This window comes from Argopecten irradians, chromosome 5 (genome assembly GCF_041381155.1).
Source record: "Argopecten irradians isolate NY chromosome 5, Ai_NY, whole genome shotgun sequence".
Taxonomy (NCBI): Eukaryota; Metazoa; Mollusca; class Bivalvia; order Pectinida; family Pectinidae; genus Argopecten; species Argopecten irradians.
In genome coordinates this window covers 6,557,844-6,581,484 of record NC_091138.1, presented here as the reverse complement: position 1 = coordinate 6,581,484, position 23,641 = coordinate 6,557,844, and the positions used below count along the sequence as shown (strand labels likewise).

General features: G+C 35.6%; 1 protein-coding gene across 1 annotated transcript; it reads right to left on the bottom strand.

The window, feature by feature from the left end:
• Positions 1 to 232: 232 nt before the first annotated feature.
• On the bottom strand, positions 233 to 18,793 carry LOC138324235 (uncharacterized). Its single transcript, XM_069269312.1, has 2 exons — positions 18,509 to 18,793; positions 233 to 1,099 (listed from the first exon to the last, which is right to left on the bottom strand). The coding sequence occupies exons 1-2, from the start codon at positions 18,791 to 18,793 to the stop codon at positions 233 to 235; spliced, it is 1,152 nt and encodes a 383-aa protein (XP_069125413.1).
• Between the last annotated feature and the right edge of the window lie 4,848 nt (positions 18,794 to 23,641).

Sequence of the window (23,641 nt, the reverse complement as noted above, 5' to 3'; positions counted from 1 at the left end):
ATATGTTATTAAAATAAAAAAATGGAGCAAATAACTAATGTAACACTTTTCTGTAAAAAGTCAACTTATGATTGGAATAAGGGTCAAAGTTTAAAAGAGCAATTTTTCGAGATAAAAAAAATCATTAAAAAATCTTCTGCTCAAGTTCTAGAAGACCGAGAGACCTAATATTAGGTATGTAGCATGCTGATATAAATGCCTACCAAGTTAATAATATGCTTGACCTTGACCTTCATTCAAGGTCATATGGGCCAAAAATCCTTAAATTTTCAGATGGAAGGCATAGGGTCCTGAAATTGGACCTGTAACACGTTGTGATGGTTGCCGATGTCTGAATTGTGGTGGTTGTTGATGTCTGAATTGTGGTGGTTGTTGGTGTCTGAATTGTGATGGTTGCTGATGTCTGAATTATGATGGTTGTTGTTGTCTGAATTGTGGTGGTTTCTGATTTCTGAACTGTGGTGGTTGTTGATGTCTGAATTTTGATGGTTGTTGATGTCTGAATTGTGGTGGTTGTTGATGTCTGAATTGTGATGGTTGCTGATGTCTGAATTATGATGGTTGTTGTTGTCTGAATTGTGATGGTTGTTGTTGTCTGAATTGTGGTGGTTTCTGATTTCTGAACTGTGGTGGTTGTTGATGTCTGAATTTTGATGGTTGTTGATGTCTGAATTGTGATGGTTGTTGATGTCTGAATTGTGATGGTTGTTGATGTCTGAATTGTGATGGTTGTTGATGTCTGAATTGTGGTGTTTGCTGATGTCTGAAATGTAATGGTTGATGATGTCTGAATTGTGATGGTTGTTGATGTCTGAATTTTGATGGCTGTTGATGTCTGAATTTTGATGGTTGTTGATGTCTGAATTTTGATGGTTGCCGATGTCTGAATTTTAATGGTTGTTGATGTCTGAATTGTGATGGTTGTTGATGTCTGAATTGTGATGGTTGTTGATGTCTGAATTGTGATGGTTGTTGATGTCTGAATTTTGATGGTTGTTGATGTCTGAATTTTGATGGTTGTTGATGTCTGAATTGTGGTGTTTGCTGATGTCTGAGTTGTGATGGTTGCCGATGTCTGAATTGTGATGGTTGCCGATGTCTAATTGCACCGTTAGCAAAAATATGACATAGATAATTCTATGGTATGCTTTTGTAGATACGCTACAATTTGTCAAATGCAATTCAGTATTTTCGATAAAAAAATGTAATATTCTAAATAAAACCAAAACCTTTTTTTAAATGTCTACTGGTGACTGAAATCAAGTCATTCAAAATATACTAAATATTATAAGTGAGAAAATGAGAGTGAAAGAGATGTTTCTTTTGTAGTTATCTTTTCATACTGTGAAAAAAAGCTAATAAAAATGTATTTCAAGTAAAGCAAAAAATTCCAAAGTGCTTATTATCTCTGATATTTTTACATTTTGTCACACAGTTAGTGGTTGCTAGCTGCTCTGCGACCACTAGTTGATACCATTTACTTCTAATGACACTGGGACAATTAAATAAAAGAAATGTTATTGCCGTGAAGGAGAGTGATTTGTGGGTTTGTAAACAGGGTCTATAATAATGTAAATGCCCAATCTATTTCCAATTATATTTGGCATTGGTCTGGACAACCTTTAATCCCCGAGAGAAATCGGAGACTGTGTACGGGAACTAGACCAGGAGGTAAACATGAAATGATGATGGCACGGCCGGGAACTACACAGGTATAGGTTCTGTGGCATCTCTTTTTTTCTACAAATGAATTGATTTAATGAAGTCTACTCTGACTGTCTTTTTGTATACAATACCCTACAACTGACGTCCGACGACATATTGTATCTTCCAATTTTATAGCATAGGATTTATCAAAGTTGCTTTAGCCATCCCGTGGTCAACAGTCCGCCTGCTCGAGCTTTCCCGTGGTCAACAGTCCGCCAAGCTTTTATTCCGCTTTTTATAAGACCACCTGTTTTTATTCTTGAGTCTACTCGAATGGATAACACTTCTGGTGTTTTAATACAGAATTGGGTTTTATTATGACGCTTTCTTTAATAACGACAGCTTGGTGCGGACATAATGAAAGATTATAAATATCAATAAAGTAGACATTGTTATTATTCCTGTTGACCACATCTGCAGCTGCAATACAGAGTTTCCAATCTGTGTGGTAAGTACAATAGACCGACGCTCAAGGAGTTTTTGTCCTTTTTATTATTTTCATAAATCTCATTCCCGGTCAGGTGGGCCGTCACAGCTGCAGAATACCATCGTCTGGTGGCCAGAGCAATCCAATGAGAAGTAACATGTTATGAATGTTGCTTGCACACCGAACCAGCAAATTACACTTACGTGCATACGAAGTCTTAGTTTAAAGGTTAAAATATCACATTGATAGTTGGAATAGAGCCATTTCCTTACACTCAGATATCCTGTTATACTATCGCACATTTATGTTTGGAACGAACTGAATATCAGAATCACCGAATACATGTCCGATACATTGTCCCGTACAAACAGAAATACCTAAAAATACACGATCAGATAATTAGGTTAGAGAAATATTTCCTAAATTAACAGCACGCTATCAAACAGTATGTATGGTTAGCATACTTATTGTAGTGGTCTGATCAACCCCTCTATATTCTATATGTATTTATAGATCGTTATAATTGTGTATTGGGAATCCATTCCATGTGATTACCATTAATCTGACAAGATGATTAACTAACTTTACTACCAGATTTTAACACAAATAGCCGACATTCTTACAGGGTTTATCACTCTGCTGGAAGTAAAATATCTAAAGAAACAATTTGCATTACAACGTATGTACACTTACTCATGAGAAACATCAGAAGTGCCGTGGATTGCTCTCCAGTAATAGTCTTATTGTACGGTAAAACCATAAAAAGCATTTTATTTCTGATCCCGTTTGCACATTTTTCAGTATCAAAAACCGTTGGCATTTAGATGGAATCTGTAATATCTTTGTTACACTAGACTCATGTATGTTTTAATCAACCATAAAACACCAAAACGGTCTAATGATGCGCTTGTAACTACGTGTACCTAACAATATATTATATTGTGTCTAAGTGCAATTTTATCTAACATGGAACACACAAAAGCACAACTACGTGTACCTAACTTATTATATTGTGTCTAAGTGCAATTTTATCTAACATGGAACACACAAAAGCACAACTACGTGTACCTAACAATATTATATTGTGTCTAAGTGCAATTTTATCTAACATGGAACACACAAAAGCACAACTACTGTACCTAACATATATTATATTGTGTCTAAGTGCAATTTTATCTAACATGGAACACACAAAAGCACAACTACTGTACCTAACATATATTATATTGTGTCTAAGTGCAATTTTATCTAAATGGAACACACAAAAGCACAACTACGTGTACCTAACATATATATGTCTAAGTGCATTTTATCTAAAGGAACAAAAAAGCACACTACTGTACCTAACAATATATTAATGTGTCTAAGTGCAATTTTATCTAATATGGAACACACAAAAGCACAACTACATGTACCTAACTATATATTATATTGTGTCTAAGTGCAATTTTATCTAATATGGAACACACAAAAGCACAACAACACCTGGCGGTCATACAGAGAACACAGATATAAACGTGGACAAGTCGGTATATAGTTCTGGAGATCTATACTCAGCATACGTTTGACTTTATTTTTGCACTTTGCACGCCGGGTCAATCTTTTAATTTATTAAATGAAAAGCAAGAACCTTTTTTCGAACACTTTCCTATCAAGTTATGAGTATTTCTATCCGTGAACTGAAGCTATACGTATGGTGAGAAAATTTAACATGTTTCCATTTTTTTTTAAATCGAGCTTTCCATTACAAGAAAGAAGGATTTTCTTTTCCAAGATAAAAGATTCATGTAATCTTAGAAAAACACAAACCCTCTAATTAAAAAGGGGTAAGTCACGCAGTCCAAAAATGGCAAGTCATATATTGTAAGAAAGTCGAACCTTCTTTTTCAAGATATGCCAACTCTCTATAGAATCTATTCTAAGAAAAGAGATTCGTATATTCCACTTATGGCGAACAATTTCATTCAAAACAGGTGGTCTTCCAGGGATGACGAAGCCTTTTTTAAACGTTTTTTTTTTTTTTTTTTTTGTTCAAGAAATGCGAACCCTCCTCTTTCAAGAATGATTGGTCCATTATTCCATGGAAATCTAGCCACTCTCTATTCCCACAACGACCAGCCTCCTTCCAAAATAAGTCGTCTTGAGAAGGAATCCCACTATTCCAATTGTTGCAAAACCTTTATTTCCAGGTATAATGATTACTCTTTTTTCCGATAATGTCAAGCCTTCGTTTTCATGAAGGAATGGGGATTCACCTATTCAATGAACATTTTATCACCTTTCTACTCAACAAATGACATTTCTTCTATTTAAACATTACAACCCATCTATTTCAGGAACGACGGGCCTTCTGCTCAAGGAATGGCGAGCACCGACGGACATTTTTCCAAGAAAGGTGAATCCTCTGTTTAAAGATATGTGAGCCCAACATTAAACAACAACGGATACTCTGTTCAAAGAATGACGATTCCTCTATTCCAAAAATATCATTCAAACAATCTATATCAATAATTATGAGTCCTTTTTCTCCAAGAACTTTAAGCCTCCTGTAACGGTCGATGATTGACAACGATTACAATTTACATACATGTATCAAATCCCAGAATAAAAACGCCACCCATTTCTCATGTCGTGCAACTCATGTCAAAAAGATTGATGCTTCAGTTTTAGTTTCCGACTTCAGCGTTTAATCAAATTACCATCTCATCACAGTCTTACCCAATTTTCCAGTCATGCCTCGAACAGGTAATTACCATTGTCAGTGTATTTAATAGGACATGCAATTAAACAATTAAATCCTGTCAATACTCTGAAGATGGATTCGCCGTCCATCAACAATACTTTACACACCAAATGCCCCAAAACTGCTTTTTGCATCTCCTGTTTGATTGAATTCCATTAGTTCCTCGGCAGAGGATTCAAATGGACTCTATTACGACTTTCAATCTTCATTCCAGACATTAATTACTGACAAACCATGGACTAGAGACAACTAGCCAAGATGCATGCGACATAGGTAGGAAAATAATGTGCTTTTGCTGACAGCAAACAATACTTGCCTCCAAATCAAAATATCTTTAATAATCCGGATACATCATTTGATATTAGTAAATAACAAAGTTTCCACCCTTGCCTTTACAGAGCTATTTGTTCATAATACATAAACACAACCTTTAAATTGATTTCTCTTTTAAACGACTGCCAATACTATATGTGTAAAGCAAGCGATGCCTTTCTCCTTTTCACATTGGTTAACTTTGGTGCTGTTGAAACATATGTCATGGATCGTTACCGCACTAAAATGTTGTGAATATGTATGTATTATTCCCAACGGTGTCAATTCATTTGTTCTAAAATATAACATCGGAATGAAGCGACCTTGCGGGATGTGAAGGGAGGAGTAATTTTGTTGTAAGGGGGTGTGGGGGTGAGGGGAGGGGGAAATGTTGTTGGAGAGAGGTGAGAGGAGGGGGCAATATTGTTGGGGGTAGTTGAGAGGAAGAGGTACTGTTGTTGGGGGGAGGGGGGCTGATAGGGGGGTAATGTTATTGGATAGAGGTGAGAGGAGGGGGTAATGTAATGTTGTTGGAGGAGATGAGGGGAGGGGTTAATGTTGTTGGAGGAGATGAGGAGAGGTGGCAATGTTTTTGGGGAGATACGGGGAGGGGTAATGTTGTTTGAGGAGATGAGGGGAGGTGGCAATGTTGTGGGAGGAGATGAGGGGAGGTGGCAATGTTTTGGGGGAGATGAGGGGAGGGGGTTATGTTGTTTGAGGAGATGAGGGGAGGGGGTTATGTTGTTTGAGGAGATGAGGGGAGGTGGCAATGTTTTGGGGGAGATGAGGGGAGGGGGTTATGTTGTTTGAGGAGATGAGGGGAGGGGGTTATGTTGTTTGAGGAGATGAGGGGAGGTGGTAATGTTTGGGGGGGGGAGATACGGGGAGGGGTAATGTTGCTAGGGTGAGGTGAGGTGAGGTGGTAATGTTGCTAGGGTGAGGTGAGGTGAGGTGGTAATGTTGATTTGATATTGATTTCTACCACTGTTAACCATTAGTTACACCTCTGTCACTATCTGTCATGGTCTAGATCATCACCGATTACATCACGTTCGCCGATGACACTCAGTTTGATTGGTTTTTCGTTCTCAATTTTCGTTTTCTGTTTTTCCGGTTGTTAAAAGATAGCTGATATTGGATCTTGTTAGACAACTATAACCGAAGTAAAATCTTCGTATGTGCATCATTTCATATATAAACCAAATCTTGATCATATAGCTAGGCCCATAGCAGCTACTCCATTTTGGCAGATACATCAACCTTGTTTTTATTTATTTATTTTATTTTTTACTAATTATTCAGTAGTAAATTGCTGATGTTTTCATAATTTTAGTCGCCTAACGTCACAAACAATCGAACAGCAATTTTCATATATTTCTTTTCCAGATCAATGAAAATTGACATTTGATATTACGTGAAGTGTAATAGTTACTTATATTTAACAATCTTAACACTACTGATGTATATTATTACGTGACAGTCCAGTTTTCTGGTTTTCCTGTCCTTGCTAATTATGCCCCTTTGATCACTTAAGCTGAAGCATTCTAAATTGCTTATGGATCAATTTTCCAAAACGATTTCAGAGATTTTTCTGAAGATCATTGTTTATTTTGGTCGAAGGTAAGCTCAGTGTTCATGGAAAGACCACGTGTATAATATCTTCGAATGCACATCACAAGCCATTGAAAACAGTTTTATTAAAAGGTTGAAATTATCGTCTTTTTTAGATACAGTTTATTTTTTTTCTTTTTATTTCAAAAGACACCAACATTGATTAATAAAATACATTATCACCCTAGTATCCTAGTTACGAAATAGTTTTGAAGTATTCGGGACAAACGTACAAATATCTATAACACCAATCGTCCATACTGTACATGTTAGTTAACAATGTACCTGTATGTACCTAATTCTCATCACCTGTGTAATTATCACCTGAGTACCACGCTGTACCCAGTCAATGTTATCTTATCTAAAGGTCAACTGGTCTGTCCTAGATTCTATACATCTCTGTTTCACACGAATATTACCATGCATTAACACTTTAGGGCCGAACTGTACCTGTTGGTACCTTGGTAGGAATGTCTTGTCTTTGTGCCTAACATACATTGTATTATGTCTGGTTCTTGTGTACTGTATGAACTTCAAAGGAACGATAACATGCTTTTGTATATCTATCGTCTTGTTTCGCTAGAGATGTACATCAATTATCCTAGTTATGCATAATATACACACTTGTTCCAATGCTTTTATCATATACAATATGCAATTATGCACTGTCAAGTATACATCATAGTTGGTTCATGTGGTGTCAACTACAACTGTATAAATTAAATCCGTGTGAGTGCAATGAATATTTTTTTAGCCAGGCTTCATATAACGCCAGGTATTACAGGGTCACAAGTAAACATAATAGTAAATAAAATATAACAATAAGAAATACTTTAAGTTAAAAACTACAACCAAATAACATCAAGGTATTTTTACAGTATATTATTCCTAAATGTTATAGTTTCGGGAGCTCTTTTCACAAATGTCAAAAATTAGTCTGCTAAACCTGCCTATATTATTAGGCTTTTTTAATTTTTTTTTTGCCTAGTATATATTAGGCAAAAAAAAATTAAAAAAGCCTAATGATATAGGCAGGTTTAGCGGACTAGTCTTAAATATGTTCGAGTTGTCCCCCGTTAGGTATTGTTTAAGTTATTTCTTTCGAAGTGTATTTTTGTTATTCTGAACTTCAGATAGCTGTAATTATTTAAACCACAAGTTGTTTTAAACGTGTATATCTAATATCAGAGCAGCATTGGCGTTTTAGAATAAAAACAGGAAATTTGTCTTCCATATCATCTAAATTGTAGGACATTCAAATTTAATTGTTCTGGAATTCTAACTTTTTCCAGGTGGTCAATTCGTATATATCTTTATTTGACCGATTGTTCTAATTTTTCAATCATTTTGCCCATATATAACCCATTAGTGTCTGTTTAATAAAACACATTAACTTTGTTTTATGTTTGGCACAATGTTGTTATGTTTCTTGATAATGACATACTTGAATGTTAGATAATATAATTCTCTTATACAACAAAATATATCAGCCAAATTCGATTTTTTTCGTTTTATGTACATATGTATTGTTGACAGTTCCCATGCATGTTTTAGTAAAGTATTCGATGGTAACACCGATACCTGACCCTACAGGTGTCGGAAGTTTTAGACAATGTTGGGAAATGAAAGAGTTGTCTCTCTTTAATAAGATATGGGAAAAACATCGTGTCACATGATGTAGAATTAACACTATAGAAAATATAACATGTATAAGGATAAAACCTTCCACGAGGAGAGGCCGAAGGCGGAATCTAGCGAGGTGTGGGTCACAATGTTACAATAGAAACTGTTGAAATGGTTTGCAAAAAAGTCGAGTTTTCAGCGTAGTGTAAAAACCAAAAACAAAAATATATGATAATGAGATTGATAAACTATCGAAGTACAAAATATATGCCTGTCGGCTATCTTGTCAACAGCTCGGTCCCAAAATGCAATATTCAATAATAGGGTCCTAGGGAAACCTACAAATGAAAGTTGAGTCATATTCCTTCAGTACTTTCTGAGAAAAAAACTGGAACAATCTTCAAGTATCGAAATACCAGATGGCTGCTGGACCGACATCTTGTTGACGGATCGATTCAAAAATGCAATATGCATAACTCAGGTTCTCTAGAAGCCTACATATAAAATTTGAGAAAGATCCATTCGGTGCTTTCTGAGAAATAGCGGTAACAACCTTAACCTATCAAAATCCAAGATGGCTGATCGCCCCTGTGAGGAGGATATGAGTTCTGTCTCCTGATTGAGAAACACCATAGTTTATTAAAGTTTTATTTTCTGCTCCTTCTTAGCATTCAGCATAAAAGGAGTGGGACGACTAGTTCGCCCGATGTCAGTATAATGTGATCGGGTCGGGTGTGTAATCCGGTGTCTCTTGCGGTATGTTTCAGTGATATAGCACTATAAAAAAGGCATGAGTTTCCATTATTGCAAAAAAACGCAACACGAACATACCGCAGCTTCCCATAATATACAGACATTCACACGTAACCTCGCACAACATACACGCAACACACCGCATACATGGAAGGCCGTCTTTACATGACCATAGCTGTTAGGACGCTGATTAATCAAACAAACTAGGACACCAACAAATTAGCCAACCAACATTTCTGTTGGAACTGGTGTGCAACTGTGTATCTTGCTCTTCTGTTTTCATACTAGTTAGCCTTCTGGTCATGATCATCGATTATTTACAGTTTTTAAAAAGAGATGTTTTATAGATATAATACAGTACGATATAATACTGTACTTCTGCTATTTGACGTGCACCCTGGCCCTGGTAGGGCGTTAGAATTTTACCTACTGCCCCTATCACATCGAAAAAGCCGACTAAATTTAGGATCTTATCTTTTCTGTTCTTCCTAACTGCGTTCTTCTGAACGTTTCCATTGACACCAAAGTCTATAAAAGTGGTAGTTTCTGCTCCAGCTTAGCGAACAGCATACAGGGAGTAGGACGACTGGTTTGCCCGATGTCAGTATATCTTCCTATATTTGACATGGTTACTTTATTTTACCGGGGTAGGAAAAAGACAGCTCACACGCACTAGACAGTGACGTCATCAATACAGGCGGCGACCATTTTTACGCACATGGACGTTCATACAGGATGGGATATGTCGCTTGGTATCTTTGGTGGTATGCTTCAGTGATATAGCACTATAAAAAAGGCAATAGTTCCACTATACAAAAAGACAACACATCGTATACACAGCCCTAGCTGTTACTAGGACGTAAATGTAACTAAACAAACTTTGATGTTCACCCCTACCCTAACTAGACACATTACGTGAAGGTAGACAAAATTACTTTGTATTTGTTTGTGTTGTATGATACAATGATTGAGTCATTGATTGCATTCATAACAACTTCTTATCAATATGTTTGGTTTTGATTTGTTATTGCATTATCAGTATTAATTAATGTTATTAAAAATTAAAAAAAATGTATTAATTACCGGCGGATGATGAGTAGTAAACTTGTCATTGTAGATAAAGGGTGGATCTGTAGCGTCAATAGTTTGTTTGTGCGTTTGTTTTTGTTTAAATAAGTCTTGTTAATAAAAACAAGAGCTGTTGGAGAACAGCAAAGCTCGCCTATTCAGAAGAAGTTGATGTTCAAGTATTTACTATTTAAAAATATCAAGCAGTGCCCTCAGTCTATATCATTTTGACGTGGAAATATGACAAAGTAACAGACTCAAACCCCCCTAAAGGGCCCCAAATTGGTTGTATTATCACATTCAGCATCCATATACACTAGGAAAATAAAATCATAAACATTTATGATGACTTAAGCTTAAACAATTGACAAAATAGAAACTTGCTCAAAAACTTTAACATGGAAATATGACAAATTAAAGGGCCACTACCTTTCCGGAGCAAAATTTATAGGTTTTAAAAACATTAATAACAAAAGAAATTATAACAAATGGCTTAAGATGAGGTTACAACACCAACATATGCAAGATATATGTCTAATGTACGATAACAGTGGAAATTCATTTCGCTGTTTTGCCGTCTGGCGCAGTGATAGTCAACTACCGCGCGGCATTTAGGACGACGGCGGGAAACATAAAACGACCCGCGTTATGAAAATTAACATTTTATTTATTCTAATTAAACAGTATAGTTAATAACTTCTGCGACTCTACAAAATTATTGATCTCGTTTCACATTCCTATTTTAAAAATTAAAAGCCGTTTCGGAAAGGTAGTGGCCCTTTAACAGACTCAAAACACCCCTAAAGGCCCCAAATTGGTTGTATTATCACGTTCAACATCCATACACATTAGGAAAATAAAATCATAAACATTTATGATGACTTAAGCTTTAACAATTGACGAAACAGAAATTTGCTCAAAAACTTTAACGTGAAATGGGACGCCAACGCTGACGCCGACGCCGACGCCGGGGTGACAACATTAGCTCCCCCTATTCTTCGAATAGGCAAGCTAATAAAAAAGAGGACATAGCCTGTGGACGATATAACAGTAAAACTTTCATTTTTATGTTTAAGCGTGGATGCCATCTGTCCAACAGGAATTGTAGTGTACACATGCTGACACATTACGTCACCAGACACCAATCATCTTAATGTGTTAATGATCACCATATAACAATACTGTGACTACAACATTGCCTGATTCTTTACACACTCACTTGAGAACCATGTGTTCAGAGCAATCAATGCTGATATTTTTGTTTGTTTTGCACCTGAACATATCAAAAACTGAGTAGTGAAAACTCATTTCTAAGAGCAGAATATGATCTGTTCACGAAGATAATGATAGTTTCGCTCGTGGGACGACTGGTTCGCCCGTTGTCAGTATAACGTATTCGGCAGTACTATATAAAGGCCAAGACTTTCGTTCTAAAAGAAGAAACAACATAAATATACTACAGAATCCCAGAACACGCATATTGCACTTCATAAACGCAACACACCACATGCAGGGTTTTGGCAGTCGCACGAGATATTCGTGGAGGTAATGTTATGATTGGCAGTCACGTGGACAGAAAAGTCATTTTAGCCTTGCTTCTCACCGGAACGGTATTTTTTTGTTTTTAGTGGTTGGTGTTGGTTCAGCTAATGTACATATTTCATTTGATTTATATAAGTGCATATAACACATATTAATAGGGGCGTTCTTTTTATTATTGCTTCATTACGTATTACAAATTGAACAGAAATGCAGGTCAAGAATTGCTGACCCGAAATTCAGGTCAATATTTCTTGACATGAAAATGACTTAAAATTAACTAGAATTTCACATTAAAGATTTTGACCTGAATTTTTATTTCATTTTTTTATCTTTTTATTTTTAAAAACAACGCGTTGTATCTTAATCATTATGAAGTAAATATTATACATCATTCATCTCATTCTTTCATCACCTATTTTCAATCTCCCTGGTTTGTGCTTCTAATTGTCATACATATCACCCATTCACCTTCAATTTCAGTGTCGCCTTACTGGCACAAACATTACTATTTGTAGACAGCAGATTTGTATATTTTTTAATTTGTCATCATAATTAATCTCTTTCATCCACATATTCATAATCTTGACTCATACATACTTTTATATTCTTTCATAGTCAGTCTAATATACGATATAAACGTGACATACATTATATATATGTTATGTTGAGGTTAAGTGATAAGATATCATTCAGCTATTTTTTAAAAGAAAATACTGTGATGGTTTTTTTTTAAAGAAGAGGGAAAGCGGTTGTTTAATGGATAGATAAAGAAGGTAGACAAAAAAAGAAAAAAAAAAGAGAGAGAGAGAGATGGTAAGAATGATCTCAGAAAATGCAACTAATATAACATGCGTATGTAATTTTTGATAATAGTTAACTGGTTGATAATATTCCTTTTTAAAATTATTGAACCAGGGTTACAAATTGATTAAGCTATTCCATTTATTCCAATCATTGTCTAATTTATAAATTTAAAAGTTACCTTTGCTGACTAGTAGATTTTTTCTGTGAAGTATGCCTCCGTTATAAGTTTAGTTAAGGCACACACTGATACATTATCTTGGTAATATCTTGTTTCAGTAACGACTTATTTCTTCAAGTATATCTTTGTGATTTCGAATTATTTCACCATTATCTTTCCCTATTACAGGGAAAATTTAAGAGACAAAGTTGCTATTCTGAAGATTTGAAAATTAAGAAATTTTGACGTGAATTTGACTAGAATTTCTGGTAAATGTTAAGTGAATCTCGAAGGTCTAAAACTCAGGTTAGGAAATATTGCATGTGTACATATCAGTAAAATATCGCTGATAGATTTTCTTTAAGCTGGAAGGTCAACAGTTTAATTTCAGTGAATGTTTCAATATTAGGAATAAGATTCCTCCCATGAGATGAGACCAGTTGTTTGAAGGTGAATGTACCAATGAAATAACTGTTTCAACTAACAGAAAACACTGTGTTATGTATGACACTAAATACATGTAGTTATGAGATAAGGGAGATAACTCCTATAGCTTTATTATCAATACATCCTATAAAGGTCATATCATTAATCTAGGTTATAGAACTTTCTAGAATATTATCATGTATAAACAAATATGTTTGTAAACACGTTGATTATAAGTAGAGATCTAGAATGATCTATTTCCAGAAAGTTCTGTGTGTTTATTTGTTTACTGTTTTTAGTTAGATATTTCTAGAAGTAGAAGGTTCTCCAATATTCTTGAATTAGGGTTTAGCTATATATACTCCAACTGTCCAAGGCTAATCAGAACTGTAATGAGAACTGTAATGAGAACTGTAATGAGACATATCAAGATTTGTACAGTGCCATATTAGATTCTATTGGGAGAGCTATTGTGACTTTATCTGTGGATTATTACAACACTTTGTGTGGATTTATTCATATTGCCTGGAACTTTACAAATCATCTGTGGACATTCATTTTCCTCGTGGATTTGTGATTATTGTTAATTTGAAACCTGGAAGGATCAAGGATTATACCAGGACATTCGCATACAGATAAGTAACACTATAAATCATCGTACTACTCTTGTACCACCACCAATTACTTTAGACATTGTAAACCATCTCTGTATAATATTGTATATATAATTAAATTGTGTTTTGAATTTAGCTGCTGGTTTCTCATTTCTGTTATTCTTGCTTGTAACAACTGAAATACTTGATAGAGGAGCTACTTGTGGTAACGTTGTAATTGTTAGTGAACCAGTCAGTACAACGTTGTAATTGTTAGTGAACCAGTCAGTACAACATTGTAATTGTTAGTGAACCAGTCAGTACAACGTTGTAATTGTTAGTGAACCAGTCAGTACAACGTTGTAATTGTTAGTGAACCAGTCAGTACAACGTTGTAATTGTTAGTGAACCAGTCAGTACAACATTGTAATTGTTAGTGAACCAGTCAATACAACATTGTAATTGTTAGTGAACCAGTCAGTACAACGTTGTAATTGTTAGTGAACCAGTCAATACAACGTTGTAATTGTTAGTGAACCAGTCAGTACAACGTTTTAATTGTTAGTGAATCAGTCAATACAACATTGTAATTGTTAGTGAACCAGTCAGTATAACGTTGTAATTGTTAGTGAACCAGTCAGTACAACATTGTAATTGTTAGTGAACCAGTCAGTACAACGTTGTAATTGTTAGTGAACCAGTCAGTACAACGTTGTAATTGTTAGTGAATCAGTCAATACAACGTTGTAATTGTTAGTGAACCAGTCAGTACAACATTGTAATTGTTAGTGAACCAGTCAGTACAACGTTGTTATTGTTAGTGAACCAGTCAGTACAACGTTGTAATTGTTAGTGAACCAGTCAGTACAACGTTGTAATTGTTAGTGAACCAGTCAGTACAACGTTTTAATTGTTAGTGAATCAGTCAATACAACATTGTAATTGTTAGTGAACCAGTCAGTACAACGTTGTAATTGTTAGTGAACCAGTCAGTACAACATTGTAATTGTAAGTGAACCAGTCAGTACAACATTGTAATTGTTAGTGAACCAGTCAGTACAACGTTGTAATTGTTAGTGAATCAGTCGATACAACGTTGTAATTGTTAGTGAACCAGTCAGTACAACATTGTAATTGTTAGTGAACCAGTCAGTACAACGTTGTTATTGTTAGTGAACCAGTCAGTACAACGTTGTAATTGTTAGTGAACCAGTCAGTACAACGTTGTAATTGTTAGTGAACCAGTCAGTACAACGTTGTAATTGTTAGTGAACCAGTCAGTACAACGTTTTAATTGTTAGTGAATCAGTCAATACAACATTGTAATTGTTAGTGAACCAGTCAGTACAACGTTGTAATTGTTAGTGAACCAGTCAGTACAACATTGTAATTGTTAGTGAACCAGTCAGTACAAACATTGTAATTGTTAGTGAACCAGTCAGTACAACGTTGTAATTGTTAGTGAATCAGTCAATACAACATTGTAATTGTTAGTGAACCAGTCAGTACAACATTGTAATTGTTAGTGAACCAGTCAGTACAACGTTGTTATTGTTAGTGAACCAGTCAGTACAACGTTGTAATGTGCCATTATATGGAAATGTTAAATATTTAGAAAATTAACTTTATGTATAATTCAATGAACACACTTAGGCTACTATAGGTACACATATAGCCTTAGGCATCAGGTCGCAGTAACCAGACGGTTATAGACGGTTATATGTATATGCCTTGTAGCTATCATGACCAAGTCAACAGATTTCGATACACTATTACTTAAGTGCGTATTCGTGACAAGAAGTTGTCAGATTACTTAAGAAGGATATGTACTCTGACATTTATTATAAAACTGATTGATGTTGAATGTCCATGTATCTCTATATAAACTAAGATTTCACAAGGTAACGGAGTCGCTCTTAAGGACTCCACGAATAAACACCAGAAGCTACCAACACGTGTTTGAGTCCTACATATACACACCACTACAGAAAATACAACAAACTACAGAACTTCTACATTTCATTGGTGCTGTGACCAGGATTTAGGATCTGGGTTGCCTTGGCCACATCGAAAGTACTACCGCTAATTGCTGATCACCGGTTTACAGGTATGTGGATTTTGCATTCTTGATCCATTTTTTGTGAACATTTGCTGTTAGTTTGTCCACCTAGAATTTTTTTTTTCGTTAATTTCGCATTTACGTATCAATTTTATACATCACACAACACACATTAACAATGTCAACTGAACAGTCTGAAGAACCACAACACACACCCACAACCTACGCTATTGAGCTATTAACGGCCAACGCCACAAGTGTCACAAATTTAATTCATAATCAGTCTCAGAGACTTAAATTGTTAGAAAACACAACTAATAAATTAATCCTTGCAGACAATTCTTGGTGTGCAGGAAAACGTTTTAGTGGGGACCGCTCCCAATTTGAACAATGGATGCGGGACATTGATAAACAGGCACATATAACTGGCAACCACAACAAAAAAACATTTACTAGCGCTACAATCCTCCACAGGTCCCGTTTGTGAATTCATCCAACGTTACATAAAAGGTCTCGAAACTCCAAATTGGACAGAATTAAAAAACCAACTTACTCGTTGTTTTGGCGACATTCAGGGTGCGTCCCATGCTTTTGCGCTATTAAAACAAATCACACAAAGGCCTAACGAACCAGTGCAATTATTTGCACAACGTATCCTTTCCTTAGCTGAGAAAGTATATGAGGGGCATAACCTAGATTCTCCTATTGTTGAACAACAGTTAGTAAGATTTTTTGAGGATGGTTTAGAACTCCCAGATATTCGATTGAAAGTGATGCGGGGGGAATTTACTAGTTTTGATAGGGCAGTAAATTGTGCAATGCGCGAAATGAACATTCGTCATCAATTTGACATTCGTTGTCAAGACCGTCCATCACACCACAAACACCATCAACAAACTTTACACAAACCACACCATTTACACATAATCAGCCAATTAGAGAAGAAGAACCAATGGAAATTGACGCCGCACGATTAAAATCAATTAATGCATTTACCTATGATCACAATAAAACACATTCAAACACTACAAAGAGTCGACCACACCAATATCCTAACAACCACTACCATACATCCCAATACAACGACGGATATCACCATACACGTCATTATCCAAGGGAATACACAAATTCTAATCCACAACCTTATGAACACAGTCCACACCAAAACCCATATCGACATAGCAATACACACCACCCTCCGGGTCGACCATTTATTATCTAACCCAGGTCGACAACATGTATACAATTCCAGTCAAAACATATCTCAATACCATCGCCCTAGGGGTCACGTCCAAAATTACACATATTCACCTGGTCAAAGCTATCACTCACAGCATGGTAGGTCACGCCAGTTCAACAAATCCTACCCCCAGGGAAACTAATTAAGGCTCGGTTTCGTGAGGCAGATATCGGGTCACAATCAAATCGGTTGTCTTATACAATTAATACTGTAGGCAGTACTCCTAATTCATGTCAGATTAAAATCAGTAAACAAAAATATCGGAGTCTTTTAGATAGCGGTGCTGATTTGAGCCTCGTTCATTACAGAGTTATTGAACAATTACATCTTACACATTCTATTCAAAGAAGTTCTGTTTACTTGAAATCTGTAAATGGTAACAAGCTTGATGTCTCGGGGAAAATATCCTTAAATTTCACAATTCGTGGAGTTAAATTTTCACACACTTTTTGCGTATCAAAGGACATGTCTAGAAACTTCATTTTAGGCAGAGATTGGTTTGTTAAAGAAGGAGTTAGTCTTCATTTTGATAAACATGCTTTAAAAGTTAGGAACATCCTAGTACCGATCATCGATGATTATTTTGTATCGTCTATTGTCCGTCTACCACAAAAAGTTGTTTTACCACCTCAATCTAGCACAGTGTGTACAGGTAAACTTCCCCATTACAGACAACTGCATGGATCTAAACTATTTCACATAGAACACAATCATTCTACATCAGCACCATATGAACCAGACATACAAGTACTTGAATCAGTTTGTACCATTTCTGATTACAAAGCAAAACTTCCTCTCACGATTGTCAATTCTTCACAAAGAACAATCATATTACACAGGGGTTGTGCAATCGCTAAGATTACAGAAACACATGATAATGAGATATCATCTGTCATATCAGACAATAGTTCAAAAGAATCCAAACAAGAACAATCACAAATTTCACTTGAACATCTTGACACACCAAGCACTCATAAGAATTTGATGACACAAACTAATTTGGAAGGACAGAACATAGTTATTTTTTGCTGATAAAAGACACAGATCTCACTCGCACGGACTTTGTTCAAACTTGGGACTATCGGACACAGGTAACAAGTTCACCCATGATAAATCTATCGTCCTTATCGTACTCCTAATGCTACAACCAACAAGAGAAAAATTATCAGAAAACGCTATTGGACGACCATGTTTTAGACAGCAATAGGTTATTATATCCACCTTCTAGTTCTCCTTGGAAAGTTTTCCATTGTGTTGTTAGGTCCAAAAAGGAATGAATTAGGTTAGTGAGTCTTTAGAGTTTGTATAGATCTACAGGAAGCTGAAACGCCTGATCACAAAACAAAATTCTTTACCACTTCCTGTTCATTGGATGCGATTTTGGCTAAAAGACTAGGAAAAGAGTATGTATGTTCACTTCCATTGATCTTATAAGCGGGTTACTGGCATGTACTCCCTTAATAGCCAGAAGATACGAGAGGATAGGATCTGCGGGCTCGCCGGGCATCCGGGCTGTTCGGGGGTGCGTTGATGAGTGGGTAAAAGAGTGGGTGAACGTCTTGTTGACGGCAGCCCGGTGGGGTGGAGCGGCTTGCTGCGTGCCGGCGTCTCGGACTCTGATTGACAAAGGCCCCCCACCCACGCCGCAGGTGTCCCCAGGTTGGCGCCTCGTTCATCACAGACAGCGCTCTCCCTCTTTCGAATAACTGTTATACGGTTTTTTTGCATGTGTTTTGCTGCGACAGGCCAATTCGCCCCGTTGTTAGCTTATTACTTGATGACATCTATTAATTGTCCTCTTAAGTCATAGAAGACCCCCCCAAGGGACCACAGTTGTTCCCTATTCATGAATTGAAATTTTTTCAAGGCTTCGGAAGCATAAACACTCCTTTCCCGCTTCAAGTTGAAAATAATGTTCCCGTCTTTAAACATGAAACCAATTATTTGGGATTTCAATATCAAATCGACAAGGAGTTTGTAGGTTTAAATAACAGTTAACAATTAAGGTTGAAGCAATAAAATCGATGAAACATCCAACAGTGTGAAACAGTGGTCGGTCATTCATATCTCAGCTTTGTAGTTACTATCGAAGGTTTTTTATTCCCAATTTTTCACAGCTATTGCGGCTCTCCTTTGATCAATCTTACTAAAAAGTATGCAAAGTTTTTCTTTGGACATCAGAATGCCCAAACAAGCATTTAACTTTTTAAAAAGAGAGTTTGTCTAGTTGTTCCTTCTCTACTCACGTTGTAAATGATGTATATCCACATAAACACTATACCTTTATACCACAGAGATGATTCCTGATCACATGTATACGGTGCTTGTCCTTTCACAAACTTCGTGATACTGGAGATGAAATCAGATATAAATCCCCTGCGAGATAAACAAATCGAGAAAATACATATCTACTTTTTTATACCACAAACTTAAACCAAATATACATAGAGCCCGTGGTCCTACAGGTGTAAAAAAAAGGGAGGCTATGCTTATTCATCTATGCCACTCCTTAACAACACTTTTCATTCATTAACTTCTGCAATGGTTGCGGTGCTACATTTTATTCTATATCAAAATTGATAACAAACCCTCATATAGGCTTTGCTTAAACTACGTTTTGTCAAGAATCGTTAAAGTTCTATTATTGGGCCCCTGTCGTTCATGTGTCGTACAATGCAAACATTGAATACATCAAAGGCGGTAAGAATATTTATTATGCTGACATTGCTATCTAGACTTCCTGACACAGATACTATTAGTGATAGCAATGATGAAAATGACGAACACGTTGTTGATATCTCTGACAACACATTTCAGGTCAATGCTCTGAATTTACCAATACTTTCAAAACACTAAACAGTTTTCAGATTTCAGAATGCCCACTGAGGATATTCCAGACATTGACAGTCATACATTTTAAAAACTATAACATGGCCCATGAACAATCTAAAGACTTTAATACATTCTCCATATCAAAACAAAAATACAAGAAGGAAGGAGAAGACAAACAAACACGTCAATTCATATTATGTGATTGACATAGTATATTACATAACAAAACCAGACTCAGAAGCAGAACTCAGACTTTACATACCAGAACATTTGACAAAAGCTGTCATTACACAATATCATGATCGTACAGGTCATCAAGGTATAGATAGGACTTATCAGGCAATCAAAAGAAAATACTATTGGCCCAAACATTTTCAAACACCTAGAACAAATACATCATAAGCTTGTCTCCCATGTCGACAGATCAGCCACATTTTACACCACAAGTTCCCAACAAGAAACAGATACACCAGCATTTCCCTTTGCAAAAGTGCAGAATGGATATCTCAGGGCCACATCACACAATTGTGTGAAATTTTTCCCACGTTTTGGGTGCCCTCTACATATTGTCTCTGACAATGGAAAGGAATTTGTAAACAAAATTGTAAAGGATGTCTGTCTTGACTTATCTAAACATCAATCACATCACAAACTACTAGTTTTTACAACCCCACAGGTAATTCCATGGTGGAAAGAAGCCACAGAACTCTAAATGGAATTTTATCAAAACTTCTACTTCGAAACTTCAAATGACCTGGGATGAAAACATACCTCATGCATTAGCTAGCATGAGTATTTCATGTCAATGAAACCTCAAAATTCAGTCCTTTCTATCTTTTATATCACAGAGACCCAGTATTGCCTTCTCTTGACACACTTTTGAATACCACGTAGGAAATACCTAGGTGAAGATTTTCACAAACACTTATTCAATGATCAACACGTCACAAATAACAAGGAGTTGTTTTTTAAAAAATCTCAAAGCAGCAAAAACTAAAACGCACAGAACAAGCTAAACAACACTTTACAAGAAACATCATTTAAGGTAAATGACGCAGTCTACTTGCGAAAATCACCAACGCATCACCAAACTTGAACCTAATAAATGGACACACCACACTTATCGCCATCATAGAACAAACAATCTCCCTCCCACATTTATCAATTAAAATCCAGCTAGGAGGCTTCCACCATACTTCATAATCACACGCAGAAACATTTAACATGCAGCAATACTTGAATGGGTTTATCCCACAAACCAATAAGTAGACAGTTCTGTCCTACTCTCGCAAAGCAACATTATGCTTGTTCCGCCCTACCAGCGTTGATTTCGAGGGAAGCGGGACAAGTGGACACAGACAAATGGACATTCCTCATCCACACACCATATCCACGTCCCTCCCGCACAAATAACACAAGTTCGAAAATAAACAACCCACAAATTGCTGTAAACTCCCCGCTCACCAATCATCAACGTGACAATTCATCAGTTGATGAAACCTGTTCCCCACTATTGAAACTTCAGATAGTCACAGAAACATATATATTAAAAAGGCAAACCTAGAACAGCACAAACATTACTTCCATTGACTTCTGCATGGAAAAAAAGGTATGTTCACACCTCCACACCAGTCAGATACAAAATTACATCCCCAGGCTGTACAAAGATAGCGAAAATACACAAACATACATTGACGGACGAGGCAAACTTTATGTTTAAAAATCTCATAGATATGCAATTGCTCAAATTATATTACAAATTGAACATGTCTTTCAAATTATACTATTATACACAGTTTTTGGCCCCTTATTCTCATTGTTATTGATATAATATGTTTTTAACTAAGTTTACTTTTGTTTTTTTTACAGTAAAATAGATAAATTCGCAATGAGAACTGTTTATCTTCTTTCTTGCTTAACTTACCATAGTAATAGCAATTAAAATTAATGAAAATGTTGTATTCAAAGAAACTGATACCATAACTTCTACAAAATCCAAATGGTTGATATCATATGCCATAAATTTCAATGACTACCACAGGTTCATCAATGTTATCTTTGATGATATCAACACAGCATCTACCTTAATACAAAATTCTGTCAACCACACCACACCAAAAAATAACGACCTGAAGTACCCATTATATTTTCACAATTACAAAAACAGTTAGATCTCTTTACCACAGAACACGACAACTTGCTATCAACCCTTGCTGATTTTAAATCTTTACCATATCACAAAGCGATCTATTCTCTCCCTTTGTAGGTAGTGCACTTAGTTTTCTTTTTGGCACCACATCCGAAAGTGATCTTTCATCTATAAAGACACATATCAATACCATTTCGAGAAATCAACAAAAAATTAAACATGTTTTGGAAGCAAACTTATCTATTTTAAACGCCACACGATTTGATGTTGAGGCTAATCGCCAGAAAATAAATTCACTTGTAGATTCTTTTCGTAAATTTAAAGAAACTGTTCTTACCGGTACGAATTACTTACACAGAGCCGTATCAAATAATTATTATTTCACCATGACATTTGCTCATGTATCTACCTTTATTTCACATGTTAGGCTTATTCTTGAAAATGCAATAATTCACATTCAAAACCTAAAACTTCAACTCAACATGCTCTCATTAAATCACCTTTCACCAAGCACTATCACACCATCTCAACTTCGACAAACACTCTTAGATATTCAAAACAGACTACCACGCACATTAGAGCTCCCATCCAATCCACAATCTAATATCTGGGAATACTATCAATATTTAACTTGTTCTACATTAATAGACTCGGAACAAATTGTAATTGTTATACCTATACCATTAATGGATGCAGTGAATAAATTTCGTGTATATCAAGTTTTTATTATTCCAGTAGCCTATGCCTCTTACTTCCAATTCTAAATCTTCAAATCAACAAGATTGTGGAGCTTGTAAATTTAGTTGCCAAATACCAATTAGAAACGTCTTATTTAGCTGTGTTTGTATGTATGTATGTATGTATGTATGTATGTATGTATGTATGTATGTATGTATGTATGTATGTATGTATGTATGTATGTATGTATGTATGTATGTATGTATGTATGTATGTATATACAGTATATAGTGTGTACTGTATGCATTAGTTAAAAATATGTTGTATATTGTATATTGTGTAGGTGTATGTGTTGAAGTAGAATAGATAAAATTCAGTTTAAAAAAAAAAATTTGCTGTTAGCTGGTGGTTAATTGATTCTCTGCTGCTCTGAGTGAAAAAAAAACAGCAAAAAAAACAAAAATCAACAGTAAGGTCAAATATGTTATTGTTTAAATGGTAACTCAACAGTAAGGTAAATATGTTATTGTTTAAATGGTAACTCAACAGCAAGGTCAAATATGTTATTGTTTAAATGGTAACTCCACAGTAAGGTCAAATATGTTGTTGTTTAAATGGTAAGTCAACAGTAAGGTCAAATATGTTGTTGTTTAAATGGTAACTCAACAGTAAGGTCAAATATGTTATTGTTTAAATGGTAACTCAACAGTAAGGTGAATATGTTATTGTTTAAATGGTAACTCAACAGTAAGGTCAAATATGTTATTGTTTAAATGGTAACTCAACAGTAAGGTCAAATATGTTATTGTTTAAATGGTAACTCAACAGTAAGGTAAATATATGTTATTGTTTAAATGGTAACTCAACGGTAAGGTCAAATATGTTATTGTTTAAATGGTAACTCCACAGTAAGGTCA

Excerpts from the sequence above, each read along its gene's own strand:
- LOC138324235 (XM_069269312.1), bottom strand. The coding sequence starts at position 18,793 with ATGCAAAAAAACCGTATAACAGTTATTCGAAAGAGGGAGAGCGCTGTC. Across the intron at positions 1,100-18,508 it reads TATTAAGGGAGTACATGCCA|ACATCGGCAACCATCACAAT; the intron begins GTAACCCGCTTA and ends CGGTGCAATTAG.